This window comes from Felis catus, chromosome B1 (genome assembly GCF_018350175.1).
Source record: "Felis catus isolate Fca126 chromosome B1, F.catus_Fca126_mat1.0, whole genome shotgun sequence".
Taxonomy (NCBI): Eukaryota; Metazoa; Chordata; class Mammalia; order Carnivora; family Felidae; genus Felis; species Felis catus.
Window position 1 is genome coordinate 28,539,156 of NC_058371.1, and position 16,348 is coordinate 28,555,503.

The window sequence follows — 16,348 nt, forward strand, 5'->3', positions numbered from 1 at the left end:
TAAATGCTGAAAGTTAACAGAGAGCCAAAAATGGTTATTATAAATGTCAATCCTAAGAGCTCTTCTTTTCAAAAGTTTAATAATACTTGGAAAGTTTATAAAATACAGTGGAAAAGGAAACAAAAATCACATCATCAGAGACAGTTGATACTTTGAAATATTTCTTCTTGGGGAGCCTGGGTGGCTCAGCTGGTTAAGCATCTGACCTGGTTTCGGCTCAGGTCATGATCTCACGGTTCTTGAAATTGAGCCTGAGTCAGCCTACATTCTGACAGCACAGAGCCTATTTAGGATTATTTCTCTTCCTCTCTCTCTCTGCTCCTCCCAACTCACGTGCACGCCACCTCTCTCAAATAAACTTAAAAAAAAATTTTTTCCCCTTATATTCCTAAATATTTTGTATAGGGTTTTTTTTTTCCCTTCTCTAGTGGATGTGAGTTCCATTCTTGTGATTCACCATTACATTTTCTGACATATAAAATTTTTTCTCATATACCAAAGACTATCAATTCCTGCTCCATTTTTCAGCTTTCTTAAGAGTTCTCGGAGTACATAATCGTGTTAGCAAAAATATTTGTTAATTTTTTCTCAGTGTTTATTCCTTTTAATTCTTTTTATTGATCAGTGCACTGGTTAGAACTTCTGAAACAAAACTGAGAAATACAAATTTGGGGGGTGGGTGGGTAAAATATCTATTCCCAGACCCATCCTCTAGGGAAGCTTTAAGAGGGCATTTTTCTCCTGATTTTGATGCGATTTCTGATGTTTTGCTGATTAAGTATAGTCAATGTAAGTTTCTTTATTCAATTAGTATTATTTTATTTTACTACTTAACTGAGTTTTATTTTTTGGTGCTTGCCATGTCTGGTTTGGTATTGAGGTTATACTACTAGCCTCAAAGAATGAATTTTGAAGCTCTCCATCTTTGCCTAACCTCTGGAACACAGATGTACCTTTGGCAGAATCTGCCTATAAAACTATCTAGACCTGGTTACTTTTCCAATTCCTTCTAAGTTTGGTAGTCTATTTACACTGGCCTAATTTCCTTAAAAACTAATTTGCCAAAATAAATTTCATCTATTTTTTCAAGTTCAATAGAATAAATCTGTACCCTATGTTATTGTGATTGTAAGTAAGCACATTCGCATTGATAGTAATGCCTTCTCATTCCTAGTGGTTTTTTGGTACCAATTTCTGCTTTTATCTTTATTTCTTAAATGTTTATTTATTTTGAGAGAGAGGGAGAGAATCCCAAGCAGGCTCCGTGCTGTCAGCACAGAGACTGACTTGGGGATCGATCCCACGAACCATAAGATATGACCTGAGCCAAAATCAAGAATGCATGTATGAGCTGGGGAGGGGGCAGAGGGGGAGAGAGGGAATTTTAAGGAGACTCCACAGTCAGCATGGAGCCCAAGTAAAGGCTTAATCCCACGACCCTGGGATCATGACCTGAGCCTGATCCTAAATTAAGAGTCAGATGCTCAACCAGCTGAGCTACTCAAGTGCCTGAAAGCATGCCCTTCTTAGTGAGAAGGTCTAATACACAATATTACTTCTTGCAATTGCCATGAAAACAGGAATAAAAAGTTAATGGTAGTCAGCAAACTGTGTATGTGTGGAGCTAGTTTTAAAAAACAGCTTTGCTTTACTAGTATTGCACATCAGGGTCTTAAGCATTTATTTATGGTATTTATCTATAACAAAAAAAGCATACTGGCAAATACTTTGGCCAAAATATTTATACATCTGAGAACAACAGGGAAATCTTCTGGTTACAATGTGCATAAAACTTACCCCCAATTCCATATTCTGCAATTTTAATTATAAGGAAAAGCAGAAAAAGCTAAGGAGAGGTGGGTAGCATGTCATGTAAATCTAAACCCTAAATTACTATTAGAAAATCTTAAAAAAACAAAAAACCAAAAACACAGCTTTTCTTTTATTCCCCCCCCACCACCATATAAGCACATACACACCTGTCCATCTACTAAAGCTGTAAGTGGAAGATAATCAAATAGATCTGTAAAATATTTCCAAACATTGGCATTTCCATACTTTCGTAGACATTCATCATAAAAGCCATATACTTGGGTAATTTGTCGGCTTTCATGGTTTCCTCTCAATATTGTAATGCGCTCTGGATAACGCACCTGGAGGAAAAGCAAAAAAAATTCATGGAATAAAGCATATTGTTACTAGTGTTAATCTTAAGCAAATTTCTGACCTGTTTCTTTAAATGGCTCTTCTGTTTGCTATTACATTAAATGCTAATTCTTTTTCAGAGTTAAACATCTTCTCATTCTTTGACTGACCTTTGAAATATTTATGGTCCTTCTTCATTACTATTTATACCACCTTCATTGGAATCTTATTAACTGATATTACTGTTAATAAAATTATATATGATGCTTGGTATTTAATGTCTTCTTCATCCTCAAATAATTACTAGTCTTCTAGGTCTTTCCAGACACTACGATATCTTACTGCTAAATGGATACCAAAGGTCAAAGATTTGAACCCAAGACAAACTACTCTATACAGTAACTTGTCTCTCTCCTTTCAATTTTTATTTCCCACGGAAAGACTGTATTTGCTAACAAAAACACAAAAATAGGCCCTTCCCAAATCTGGGCAAGATTTCAAATGTATTTAGTCTCCTCTTCATAAAAATACACAGAGACATACCTTATAAGCGTACTATTTAGTTAGGAGTGTGTCTGATAAGAAGTATGAAAAAGCATCAGATTCTGTAAAGCAAATTAACCAAAAAGCTGCATACGCATACTTCAATTTATACGTATTTATTAACTAACCATTATGTGTCCAACATTAAGCTCAGTGTTTAAAAGTAGGTGCCAGGTCCACATAAATGCAATACGTGACTTACGCTGTTTAGGGACTAATCTTACTAAGGAGCTATGAGACGTAAATACTACAAGGCAATAAACCACTATGGTAATATAAATTAGGAGTGGAAGAGTAATTTTCCTAGTACTTAAGAGTAGAAGGAACAAGGCTAAATAAAATGGCTGGAGGCTTCAAGAAAAATGTAGGACTTAAGCTGACTCTTGGCAGAAGGGGATAAGAAATCAGAGTCATCTTGTGGGAAAATCCAATAAGGAAATAATGAAGACGGGCAGAGTGTTTTGAAACTCTCTGATTTGAAATACGGAGTTTATGCTACCAAATACTAGCAAGCAAATTCAAGCTAGACTACAGAAGGCCAGCCAAAGGGTTTGATTCTGTAGGCAACATGGAATCTCTGAAGAGTTTGGGGACAAAAAAGTAACAAGACGAAGTGTTAAATAACATTTAATCTCAAAGCATATGCAAGCAAGGCACATTTGGAGAGGTCAGAAACATTAGATACCACACTTACACTAGCTGAAGCTATGAAGTGATGAAGATACGTATTGTGTGACAGAAAAAAACAGACACAGGAATAACAGACTTCTCAAGGCAAGAATTAAAACAAACTTATACTACCTGACTATGAGGGATACCTGACTAAATAAAAAATGATCCTAAGACTTCAGCTGCGAATTACCAAAGGGAAATGATTTACCAGGAGTAGGCAGGACAAGTTAAATGTTAACATTTTCATTTTTCTCTTTTTTACAAGATGTAAAACCAATGGTTATATTTTAATGGGCTATAAATTGAATGGATCGTTAAATAGAACAGATGATATGCAATACTGTCATGCTCGTCTTTTGCTGGTTTGAGGCTTGAAAACAAAATTGAATTTCATTAATCATACCTTTAATGCCACAAGAAGAGTCACAGTCTCCACTGAGTAATAGCCCCTGTCTACATAGTCGCCCATGAATAGATAGTTTGTATCTGGTGATTTTCCACCAATTCTAAAGAGTTCCATAAGATCATGGAATTGACCATGCACATCTCCACACACGGTAACAGGACAACGAACCTCTTGCACATTTGATTCTTTTGTTAAAATTTCCTTAGCCTGTTAAAAGAAAATATGGAGAAAAAAGATACCTTAGAAAATCATAAAACTAAAACCACAATGAGACACCACACTACATATACTAGGATAGCTAAATTTCAAAGGTAACAACTGTCCCTGAGGATGCAGAGAAATTGGAACTCTCGCACACTGTTGGTGGGTATGTAAAATGGCACAGCTGCCGTGGAAAAGTCTGGCAGTTCCTCAAAATGTTAAACATAGAATTACCATGTGATCCAGCAATTCTGTTCCTAGACATATACTTAAGAGAAACGAAAACTTAAGTTTACACATGTTCATAGCAGCTTTATTCTTAACAGCCAAAAAGTGGAAACTACCCAAATGTCCAGTAAATGATTAGGGGATAAATAAAATATGGTATTGCTCATTTGATGGAGTATCATTCAGCAATAAAAAGTATTGATACAGGCTGTAACTGAACATGTTAAGTGCAAGAAGTCAGTCACAAATGGGCATATGTTGTATGACTCTACTTACACGAAATATTCAGAACAGGCAAATATACAGAGACAGAAAGATTAATGGTTGCCTAAGGCTGAAGGATTAGGGGATAAAAGCTAAGAGGTACAGTGTTCCTTTTGTGGGCAATGAAAATGTACTAATATTGTTCTAATATTGTGGTAATATTTAGTATATCTGCAATACACTAAAAGTTAGTGAGCTGACTGAATTCTGAATGCACTGTACTTATTAGAAATATATCAATAGGAATTCCATCTCAAGAAATCTTTCATTTAAAAAAATAATCTTATTTGCATTTTTTAAAAGGTCAATACAGAAAAGTTACCAATTATTCAAATGTTTTGTACTTCTTACACCAATTCATAGGCTAACATTCAACTTCCTTATTCCAACTATTTTACATTTGAGTCAAATTAAAACATAGCATTAGTCAGGGCTCCTGGATGGCTCAGTCGGTTAAGTGGCTGACTTCAGCTCAGGTCATGATTTCACGGTTCAGGAGTTCAAGCCCCGTGTCAGGCACTACACTGACAGCTCGGAGCCTGGAGACTGCTTCGGATTCTGTGTCTCCTTCTGTTCCTCTCCCCTTCTCGCACTCCTGTGTCTCTCTCTCAAAAATAAATAAAGATTAAAAAAAAAAAAACAAAAACACAGCATTAGAAGGCCCTGAAGGACAGGATTTATGTGTAAACCATGGCAAAATATGTAAATAAACAGGCTAAATTAAAAGTTCATTAAGTCTCATCTAGCCAGCAACTTTGCCTAATAGAAAAAGAGCCCAGAAACAGAGAAAATTAAAAAGGCCTCTTAGGGGCGCCTGGGTGGCGCAGTCGGTTAAGCGTCCGACTTCAGCCAGGTCACGATCTCGCAGTCCGTGAGTTCGAGCCCCGCGTCAGGCTCTGGGCTGATGGCTCGGAGCCTGGAGCCTGTTTCCGATTCTGTGTCTCCCTCTCTCTCTGCCCCTCCCCCGTTCATGCTCTGTCTCTCTCTGTCCCCAAAATAAATAAAAAACGTTGAAAAAAAAATTAAAAAAAAAAAAAAAGGCCTCTTAAAGTAATAAAACAGATATGATAAAAGTTTATGTACCTCCCTACCAACCTGCCAGAAGAGTCTCTTAGGCCTTCTTTTGGGCCTAGTTACTTAATTATGTGCAAAATTTTAATAAGCTATTTATAGAGTTTCCAGATCTATGGTAGATGAGGAACAGAAAACCATGAAGAATAAGAGGGAAGAACTGGACCAACGAAGACATACAAAGTAAGGCGAAGGCAGAGAAAATGACATGGCAACAAAAGTCAAACACTAAGGATGATGCTTACAGTAGGACCTGGTAGAGGAGAGCTTCAGACTGTAGGAGAGTAGAATTTTAGGGACAGACATTTCTCTGCCTTGGCAGATGTGATCATCTGAAGAGCATTTAAAAACATGAATTTTCAATGTCTATACAGAAGTTTCTGCTGCTCTGCACCTCTGTCAACGCTTTAACATTCTTGCCAATGGGTCAGAAATAGTATCTTTTAATTTGCAACTCTAATAGGGACACTTTTTTTAAAGTAGCTTTTTATGTTTACTGGTCATTGAATTTTTTTTTTTTTTTTGGTGAAATACCTACTCACAAAATTAGCCTAATTTTCTATTTGGTTGTTTATATTTTCCCTATAGAGTTGTACCAATTTTTTTTTAAATTATGAATATTCACCTTTTATTGGTTTTACGCATTTTAAATATCTTCTCTCAATCTGGGGCTGGTGTTTTTATTTCGCTTCTAGTGTCACTAGTTAAGTTTCTTTTATTGTTTCGAAGACAGCCAAATCTATTTCTTTTCCTCCTTTACAGTTTCTGGTGCTTGGGTCTTGTTTTAGAAATTGTTCTCCACATCTAGGTCCAAAAAGGCACTCCTGTATTTTTTTTTTTTTTTTAAGTAGGCTCCCCACCCAACGCTGGGCTTGAACTCACGAGATCAAGACCTGAGCTGAGATGGAGTCTGAACCACCCAGGTCCTACAGCACTCCTGTGTTTTTATCCCAGTTTGCCTTTTCACATTTAACAGATCTTGAACTCAGCTGGAATTTGTTATAACGTAGGGATTCATTTTTTAAAAAAGATTTTCTTTTTAAGTAATTTCTACACCCAAAGTGGGGTTCAAATACACAACCCCAACATCAAAAGTCACATGTTCTACCGACTGAACCAGCTAGGCGCCTTTGGGAACTTTTTATTTTTCTTAGTGGTTACTCAGCTAGTCCAGCACTATTTATATAGTGCCAGCCTTTTGTAAAGACCAACATTCTGTTTCCTGATTTCTTATTTGTACTGGAAACTGCCCTGTACACTTTCTCAGATTCCTTTATAATTCTTTTTCTTAGGAAGCTGCCTGTCGGGGGGACTGGGTGGCTCAGTCGGTTGAGCATCAAACTTCAGCTCAGGTCATGATCTCATCATGGCCCATGAGTTCAAGCCCCACATCAGGCTCTGGGCTGACAGCTTGGAGCCTGGAGGCTGCTTCAGATTCTGTCTCCCTCTCTTTCTGTCCCTCCCCTGCTCATGCTCTATCTCTCAAAAATAAAATAAAACATTAAAAAATATTTTAAAAAAAGAGAAAAAAAAAGGAGCTGCCTGTCTTCTGAACTGTACTGCTGTCATCACTGATGGTACCCTGAGCTGGCTAGAATTTAAGATGAAGTTGTGGACCTGGTTGGTCCTCATGCTGAGCCCTAACTATGCCAAGTTGCTCCTCTATTTCCAGGCATGGAATGACACATGGTGGGGATGTGGGATCTGGTCTATTGAGCAAGTGCTGAAGGCAGGATGCACAATCCGGAAACAGGTGGGGGTCATCTGGAGTGCACCTTGACCAGCGGGAAGAGGGAGTAAAGAAGGGAAGAGGGAAATAAATTGCCAGCCTGGTTTTTCCTTTCATGGACTTCTCTGAGGTATGATTTATCTCGACTTGGCAGAAGCCTCACCTCCCAAGGTAATGCATCATATATCACATTGCTTCACAGCTTTCTCACCTGATTTTTGGGCTACCTGGGCTTGTACAGTCCCTGAATAAAGTGTCAGCATCTTAACCTTGCCTCAGATTCCCTTCTCACTGGTCTACTACCCCTGCATCAGTAACAGACTAATTTAATTCTATGAGAAATGATGGTAACAGAGAACTGAGGCTCTCTTCCTTACTCCTTTTATTCAAAATTATTTGGTTTTGGTCCTTTCATTAAACCTGCCATATGAATTTTAAAACTAATTTGTCAAGGCCTATTAAAATTTTGTTGAGATTTTGACTCAAATTGCTCTGAATTTATATATTTGGAGTAGGCATCTTTAGAATATGAAGTTTTTACACTGATAAATATAGTACTGACAATTATTTCAGATCCCCTTTATTCTTCAGTCAAGTTTTTTATTTTTTTATTTTTATTTTTGAGAGAGAGAGACAGAGTGTGAGCGGGGGAGGGGCAGAGAGCGAGAGCAAAACACAGAATCAGAAGCAGGCTCCAGGCTCTGAGCTGAGGGCACAGAGCCTGACGCGGGGCTTGAACTCACAAGCTGTTGAGATCATGACCTGAGTGCAAGTCGGACGCTTAACTAACTGAACCACCCAGGCACCCCTGGTCAAGTGTCTTTTAATTGTCTAATAATGTCTACTTGTTATTGCAGCTGTCATACATAATCCAAGATAATCTATGTTTGATACTGTCCTGGGATTTTAAAAATATCTCTTATGCCAGATTTTTACATAATACTCAGAATACTTAAAACTTTATTTAAAAAAAAATTTTTTTTTAATTTAGTTTTGAGAGAGAGGGAGAACACAAGTGGAAAAGGGCAGGGAGAGGGAGACAGAGGATCTGAAGAGGGCCCTGCACTGACAGCAGAGAGCCTAATGTGGGGCTCAAACTCAACAATTTGAGGTCATGACCTGAGCTTAAGTCAGTCGCCCAACTGACTGTGCCACTTAAAAATTTTACAGATTCTCTTGGATTTTTCATATACACTCCAGAATGATAATTTTTTTTTCCCTTATAAATCTTGTAATTACTAATGTCTTAGTCTGTTTGGCATTCTACAATAAAAATGCCATAGACTGAGTAGCTTAGAAACAACAGAATTTTACTTCTCACAGTTCTGGAAGCCTAAGAGTAAGATTTCTTAAAACTTAGTAAGATCACACTCCTTTGACTTATAAATATCATCATTTCTTACGTTAGGGGACATTCTCTTGTCATGACATGGAATCTGCTCTATTTGAATTTCCTATTTCAGAAGTTATAAGGCAATGGGAGATTAAGGAGTACACTTGTGAGAAGCACGAGGTGATGTATGGAACTGGTGAATCATTATATTGTACACCTGAAATTAATATAACACTGTGTTAGACTGGAATTTAAAATTAAAAAAAATTTTAATTACCTGAATTATTTTTAATTATGTTTGTTTTTTTGTTGTTGTCACTTGCATTCCTTGTGATTACCTTAACTTTCTGGAGGTAGATTTTTTCCTGCTACATCTATTCTGCTTCTTTTGTATTACTACTGATTTTGCCCTCAATGTTTCCTAAATCTCTATTCATCTCCTCCTATGCTATCGTTTTTCAAGCTTCTTTTATTTAATCCACATCACTGTCAGTTGTTTTATAATTTGAGCACATCTGGGTAATTTCTTCCTGTTCCTCGGGATAAGGTTTGCTTTTATTTTTACTTTGGGTCTTTTGTACAGTATTTCCCAAGCTATGTTCCATTCTTGCTTGCTGTAATTTGCTTGCCATGCTGTTCTCACTTTGTGGTTGTCTAAACTTTCTATTTATGCCAATATATTGTAGGTGATTTATTAACTCCCACTCTACCACATGAGACTGGTTTGTTTTCCCCAATGAAACAAGGGTTTAAAGTTTTTTAAAAAAATTATTTAAATAATCTTGACGCCCAACGTGGGGCTCGAACTCATGACTGTGAGATCGAGTTGCACGCTCTTCCAGCTGAGCCAGCCAGGTGCCCCTGAACCACAGGTTTAATGTTGAGGTAGTTAATTTCAATTCTTCTTTATGTAGCCAAGAGAGAAGGTAGGAGGGCTCACAAGAGGGTGTGTGGGGTCTAGAATGCCTACAAACTGCATTTGCTTCTGAGGTTTTTTAGGGCTCACTCCACTCCCATAGGGGTACACTCTCAGACTTTGGACATATTTCCCAATGTCTTGTCTTAGTTTGGGCAGCCATGACACATTCAGTTCTGTCGCTGTCAGGCCCACCACTCACTTCCCATTTCTTTCCAATAGCCATTTCCACTATTTCTCAGACAAGAGAGGACCAGATCAAGATCCCACTTAGCTGTCTCTTTTCAGAGACGAGGGATGTCAATGAAAACCCTCCGAGTTTTGCTAGTTTATTCATATGGCTTGGAGTGGCAGGGTACAGTAAGGAGTGGTACTTCGTTGTGCCATTTGGTGATCATAGCCCCGGGCTGTGCCTCTTTTTTTAGTTACTGATTATTTCCTGTCCTTTAACTTTGGCTCAGGTCATGATCTCATGCTTCATGAGCTCGAGCCTGGGGTCAGGCTTTGTGCTGACAGCTCAGAGCCTGGAGCTGCTTTGCATTCTGTCTCCCTCTCTCTCTGCCCCTCCCCTGCTCATGCTGTGTGTGTGTGTGTGTGTGTGTGTGTGTGTGTGTCTCAAAAATAAATAAAACATTGAAAAAAATATGCTTCTTTGGGGCTCCTGGGTGGCTCAGTTGGTTAAGCATCCAACTTTGGCTCAGGTCATGATCTCACGGTTTGTGGGTTCGAGCCCCGTGTCGGGCTCTGTGCTGACAGCTTAGAGCCTGGAGCCTGCTTCAGATTCTGTCTCCCTCTCTGTGCCCCTTCCCCCTCCCCTCTCTCAAAAATAAATAAACAAAAAATGTTTTTAAAAATGCTTCTTTTTAAAAGAAGCATGCTTTTTTTTGCAAATCGTAAGATTGGCAAAAAAGATATTCACTTACTGTTAGCAAGCCTATTCTCATACCCTACTGGTAGGAATGAACATTTATACATCTTCTTTGGAAAACAATGGACAGTAGCTAACAAAATGTAATGTGATCTAAGGCAAAGACTGCTTAACCTCAATAACTAGTCTCCCCTTCCTTCTCCATAATTAAACTAATTATAGTCAAGGTAGCCATGCTCCCAGCTCAAAGACTCTACTTCTCAGCTGCCTTAGTTCAGGCTCCTACAACAAATACCACAGACTAGATGGCTTCAACAACACAAACTGCTTCCTCACAATTCTGAAGGTTGGAAAGCCCAACACCAAGGTGACAGCAGATTCAATTCCTGGTGAGGACCTTCATCCTGTTTTGCAGAGGCATGCCTTCTTGCTGTATTCTCACATGGTGGTGAGAGGGTGAGAGAGTGAGAGTGAGAGAGTGAGAGAGAGAGAGAGAGAGAGAGAGAGAGGGAGGGAGGGAGGGAGGGAGGGAGGGAGGGAAGGAGGGAAGTCATCTCTCCAGAGTCTCTTCTAAATAAGGGCTCTAATCCCATTCATGGGAGCTTTACCTTCATGACCTAACTACCTCTCAAAGGCCCCCTCTCCAAAAACCATCACATTGGTAATTAGGCTTCATCTATAAATTTTGGGGGGACACAAATAGTCCATAGCACCAGCCTCTATGTAGCTACAGATAGCAACGAGACTAAGTTCTAGTCAGTGAGATGTAAGAAGTGTTATGTGGGAACCAGAAAATTTCCTTAAGGAAATGAAGGCATGTCCTTCATCACTCCCCATCTTGTTTCCTGGAATGCTTTATGGGATGGCTGGAACTTCAAAAACCACCTCAGACCACAAGGACAAGAGCTGCTCCCTGGTAACAGCAGAAGAGAGTGCTGGAAGATGTGGCAAGGCTGAAAAAACACCCACAAAGATCTAGTCACTTCCTAATCACCAAAACCTGTGAATATTATCCTCGTATGAAAAAGATGTGATTGTGGATTCTGACAGGAGGAGCTTATCCTAGATTATCACAACAGGCATAATGAGGCAGAGGGAGTTTTGGACGGACAGACAAGCGCACACACACCCTCATGTGAAGATAGAGGCAGAATGAAGTGATGCAGCCAAGGAATGTCACCAGCCACCAGAAGCTGTTAAGAGGCAAGGGACAGATTCTCTTAGAGCTTCCAGAGGGTGTGTGGCCCTGCTGACACCTTGATTTTGAACCTCTGGCTTCCAGAGCTGTGAGATAATATATTTCTGCTGTTTTAAGCCACCCAGTTTGTAATATTTTGTTACAGCAGCCACAGAAAAATAATACAGCAAGTGTCTATGGTTTCCTAGTAACTTTGTAGGGCTACCATATCACCTCCAGATATGCCTATATATAAGAAAAATATAAACTGCTACTTTGGTTAAACGCTTTTTTTTTGGGTTTTTTGTTACACATATGAAACCTAATGCTAATATTGATATAAAGGGCATTTGATATATAAATGAAAAAGATAAGTCCTAAAACTACTTCATGATCACCTATTAAAATAAGGAAAACAGTCTAGGAACTCCACTCCGAGAAGCTGTCTGGCCAATTTTTAAGTGTTAGGTTCTCCAAATAGCTGGTTTAGATCACAAGGGCAAAATACTTATAGCAAAGTCAGCCAAATCCTGTCAAACCACTAACGCATCAGGGAAGCAGGGGCGTAGAGAAGGAAATTCCTCAACAGAAGAACTGAGTTTACAAAAGCCAAATCCCAAAGTCAACAGGATCCTATAAAACAGCTGAAGATTGAGAAAACAATCAGCAGAAGACCTTCAAAAGCAACATAACCTCCTGCAATGTAACTATCAACTGGAAAAAAAAAAAAAAAAGGTCAATGGCAACAGGCTTAAAATGAGAAAATCATTGTCATTTACTTAGCAAGCAAAAACTTGCTTTTCAAGTAAACAGGAGCAAGTAACCAAGATTTGGCAGAGTTAAAGAAAATCCTCAAGTCATATAACATTAGTAATTTAACAAGCTAATCACAAGTACAAATCTACTAAAGGAAACATTACCAAAAACAGGAAAAGTTATTTAACATTTGTAACTGCATAGGACAACAGTTGTTAAGATGATAATCCATTCACTTTGATGTATACCATACACAGCAATCACCTGACACATCAAAATACTCCTGAAGAGTAATGTTCATGTATACATGTAACACACATTTGTGAAGTGTGTGTTGTAGGCCAGGCACCAGAGATAAAAAGAGGAACAGGTAAACCCTCTGGCATCAACAGGCTGGTTTAGATGGGCTGCACCAAACAAAATAAAAATTTCTCATACATAAAGATAAAAGGAGAAGCCTGGGAAAATATTTATAGCACACAAGATAACAGAAACATACTGACATCTATCATCTAAAGATATCTGGAGAACAAACTATGTCTTAAAAAATCACTAACTGGTAGTCAACATTAAGAGGTCATAGTTTTGAGAAACCCTAAGAAACTATACAACAGTGTCTGGGAATATAAGTCTCTGAATTAGCCATCTTTGTTTGAACTGTTAAATGGAAGAGGGCTTGTAACTATTTTTACAGTAATGGACTTAAATGTAAAGTTATACTTTTCTGTATTTTACCAAAAAGTTATTTAAGTCTAAGTAAAGCGATTTTGGGAATATTGATGGCTTTCATACTTTTAAGACTTGTGTGGTGTCTGGGTGGCTCAGTCGGATGAGTGTCCGACTCTTGATTTCAAGCTCAGGTCATGATCTCAGGGTCATGGTATCGAGCCCTGTATTGGGCTCCTTCCTGAATGCCTGCTTAAGATTTTCTCTCTTCCCCCTCTACCCCTTTCCCCTTCTCGCACACGCTCAAATTAAACAAAAACAAAACAAAAAAAATGTTCCAAGACGTGTAATATTGAGACTATGTTGAAGAAACTTTATCTTTTAATATTTCAGCGTTAATTGCTAATAAAGTATCAATCGTACAACCCACATAAAGAAAAGCTCTTTTTGGAACTTAAATTTTAAGAGTATAAAGGGGTCAGGAAACTAAAAAGTTTAACAAAATCTCTATGTTAATGCTTCTGTTGTTGACCCACATGTAAGATGAAAGACAGAGATCATGTAAGGGTAAGCAGGTTCACATTTCTACAAAGACATGTTTCCCATTCACTTCAACTTGTTTTCAGTGACTATTAGTGTCCTATTAACTAATCATAAGGACTGATGTTAGAATATGTAAAACAAATTGCAATGCAAGTTTGCATACACATTGTAGGAATCACAATGTCTATCTCCAGATTCATCTATGCCAACTGGATGCACTTAGCCCAGACTTTTAATTTGAAGTGACTCTAAGCAGTAGGGACAATAGCAAGTTCTATTCCAAAAGAGCCATTCTCTCCAGTGTTCTAAAACATTTCTCACGTATGATTTTGACTGTGGCTCCATTCTTTGTTAATTTCTACAAAATTTCCAAGCTAAGTTCTCCAGCTGTCCTTTTTTTTTTTTTTTAAAGTTTATTTACTTTTGATAGAGACAGAGACAGAGAGAATCCCAAGTAAGGCTCCTCACTGTCATCTCAGAGCCTGACACAGGGCCCGATCCCATGAACCATGAGAACATGACCTGAGCTGAAATCAAGAATCAGATGCTTAACCGACTGAGACACTCAGGCGCCCCTCTCCAGGTTTCCTTTTGATTCTAGGCTACCAAATATTGTTTCTGCTTACATTAGCCTTGTAGGCCTTCCCAAGAGTTATGAACAATGTAGCCCATGTTTTTTCTTCTCTTTGCCTATAGTTAGTTAGAGATTATATGTACAGAAATCTTTCACGAAATAGGGACTCCCCTTCTGGTTCAAATCTGTGTAACCTTACATACTTTTCGTGATCTTGGGGTTGTGAGTTCGATCCCCACGGTGGGTGCAGGGATTAACTTAAAAAATATTGGGGCGCCTGGGTGGCACAGTCGGTTAAGCGTCCGACTTCAGCCAGGTCACGATCTCGCAGTCCGTGAGTTCGAGCCCCGCGTCGGGCTCTGGGCTGATGGCTCAGAGCCTGGAGCCTGTTTCTGATTCTGTGTCTCCCTCTCTCTCTGCCCCTCCCCCGTTCATGCTCTGTCTCTCTCTGTCCCAAAAATAAATAAACGTTGAAAAAAAAAATGCAGTCTTCCTTCCATATGTATAATGTGGAAATAGCTATCCTTTTGCAAACTGATATTCTTTAGGGGTTGATTTTTAGCTGTGTGGTAAGTACATTATTTTATAGTCATTATAATACTGAAATTATCCCTTTTGGCAGTGGGGGCGGGGGGAGAATACAAACTGGGTTTATTTTTGTCACGTTAAGAAGAAGCCTGGAGGTAGGCATCCTGGACTGGTGCAGCTTCTCAAGGGTCACCAGGACAGCAGACTCTTTCCACCTACCTTGTGATCTGCAGTGAACACAATTGTCAACTCATGGTCACAAACTGGTGGTGCAACTCTAGTCACTGTATCTGGTGCCCTATTTCAGCAAGAAGGCAAAGGGACAAAAGACTAAAGAGTACATGCTAGCCTAGTCTATCTATCTTAGAAAACTTTCTCAGAAGTCCCACTCAGCCACTCTGCTACAGCTCACTGGCTGAGACACACGTTCCCTGCTGCCCCAATCCATCACTGGCATGCGAACAGAATGAGGGTAGAGTCACTAAAAGGTGTAATTCCAATTACAACTGAAGGAAATTTTAAATTATCAAATCATCTCCTACATGGGTCTGACAAACAGCTCAAAAATGTCTAAAATCACAAATGAAAGAAACTTTAACCAACTTTACTCCACAAGACAGCTTCCCAATTATGTTCAGGAAAAGAAAAATCAAACTGAACAGCACAAATCATTAGAATGTTCATTCGGAGCTGATGTCTTCTATTTATTACTATTATTTAAAAAATAAAAAAAACAACACTCGACTGATGGTTCCAACTCTGAAAAATTCTGCTTGATATGCAACCCTTATCACTTACTGTCTTACTTTAAATATAGAAATAAAAAGCACCAAAATACAAGTATTATCTAAGTCAATTGTTCTTTTAAGGATATACGGTTATCTTAAACCAGCACAGGTTTCACAAAACTACCTGGTGAGTTAAGATATGATATAGAATGTATCTATGTTTCACAATAATACAGCAATACTCTGTCTACACTACATAGTAGTGAAGAAAGTACTTCTCAGGCCAGTGTGATATCCATCCCACCTCTCAGTTTTAATCTCCATTGTATAGATCCCCTGATGTTTTAAACACTCTTGATTTTTAACTCACACCCTTTCTTTCAGGATTCCTGGCTCACCAAGTGATATTATTGTAAGATCACTTTGACTTGCCTACAGGGAAATCATGTGCTGGACTGGCAGAAGTATACAGTTCACCTGATATTTAAAATTCTCCATGTAAAAACCTTTGTGTGTCAGGGCCCCCCCAAACCATCCCCAGGTTTCCTGGTGGTTCACAGGTTCACAAAGAAGACCAACAGAACTCAATTATATAGTCACACTTATGGCTAGATTTTATTACAACATAAGGATACGAAGTGAACTCAGCGAAGGGAAAAGGCACATGGGGGCAAAGTCCTGAGTAAATCAGGCACAAGCTTCCAAGAGTCCTCTCCCAGGGGAGTCTCAGAGCACACTGAATGCCTGCAGCAATGAGCTGTGACAAGAAGTGTGAAATGCTGTCTATCAGAGCAGCTCATTAGACTCTGTGCTCAAGATCTGTAATTGGGAGTTGGTCACACAGGCACCCTCTTGCCAAGCATATACCAAAGTGAGGAAAGCACATGCTCAGCATAAATCATACTGTTTGCATACAAAGTTTAGGCACAGGTGAGCCATTCGTAATGGGATGGTGGGAACCCTTCCCAAATTCAAGTTCCCAGACTCCATACAAGGGCAA

The 16,348-nt window shown here is 38.8% G+C and overlaps 1 protein-coding gene across 1 annotated transcript in view; it reads right to left on the reverse strand.

Annotated features, from left to right (window-relative positions):
• PPP2CB (protein phosphatase 2 catalytic subunit beta) overlaps positions 1 to 16,348 on the reverse strand; it is a 35,011-nt gene that overhangs the window by 7,044 nt on the left and 11,619 nt on the right. Inside the window, exons 2-3 of the mRNA XM_006930608.4 lie at positions 3,764 to 3,973; positions 1,980 to 2,153 (exon numbers count right to left, since the gene is read on the reverse strand). Coding sequence (XP_006930670.2) covers positions 1,980 to 2,153; positions 3,764 to 3,973 — 384 coding nt within the window. The remainder of the gene's footprint in view (positions 1 to 1,979; positions 2,154 to 3,763; positions 3,974 to 16,348) is intronic.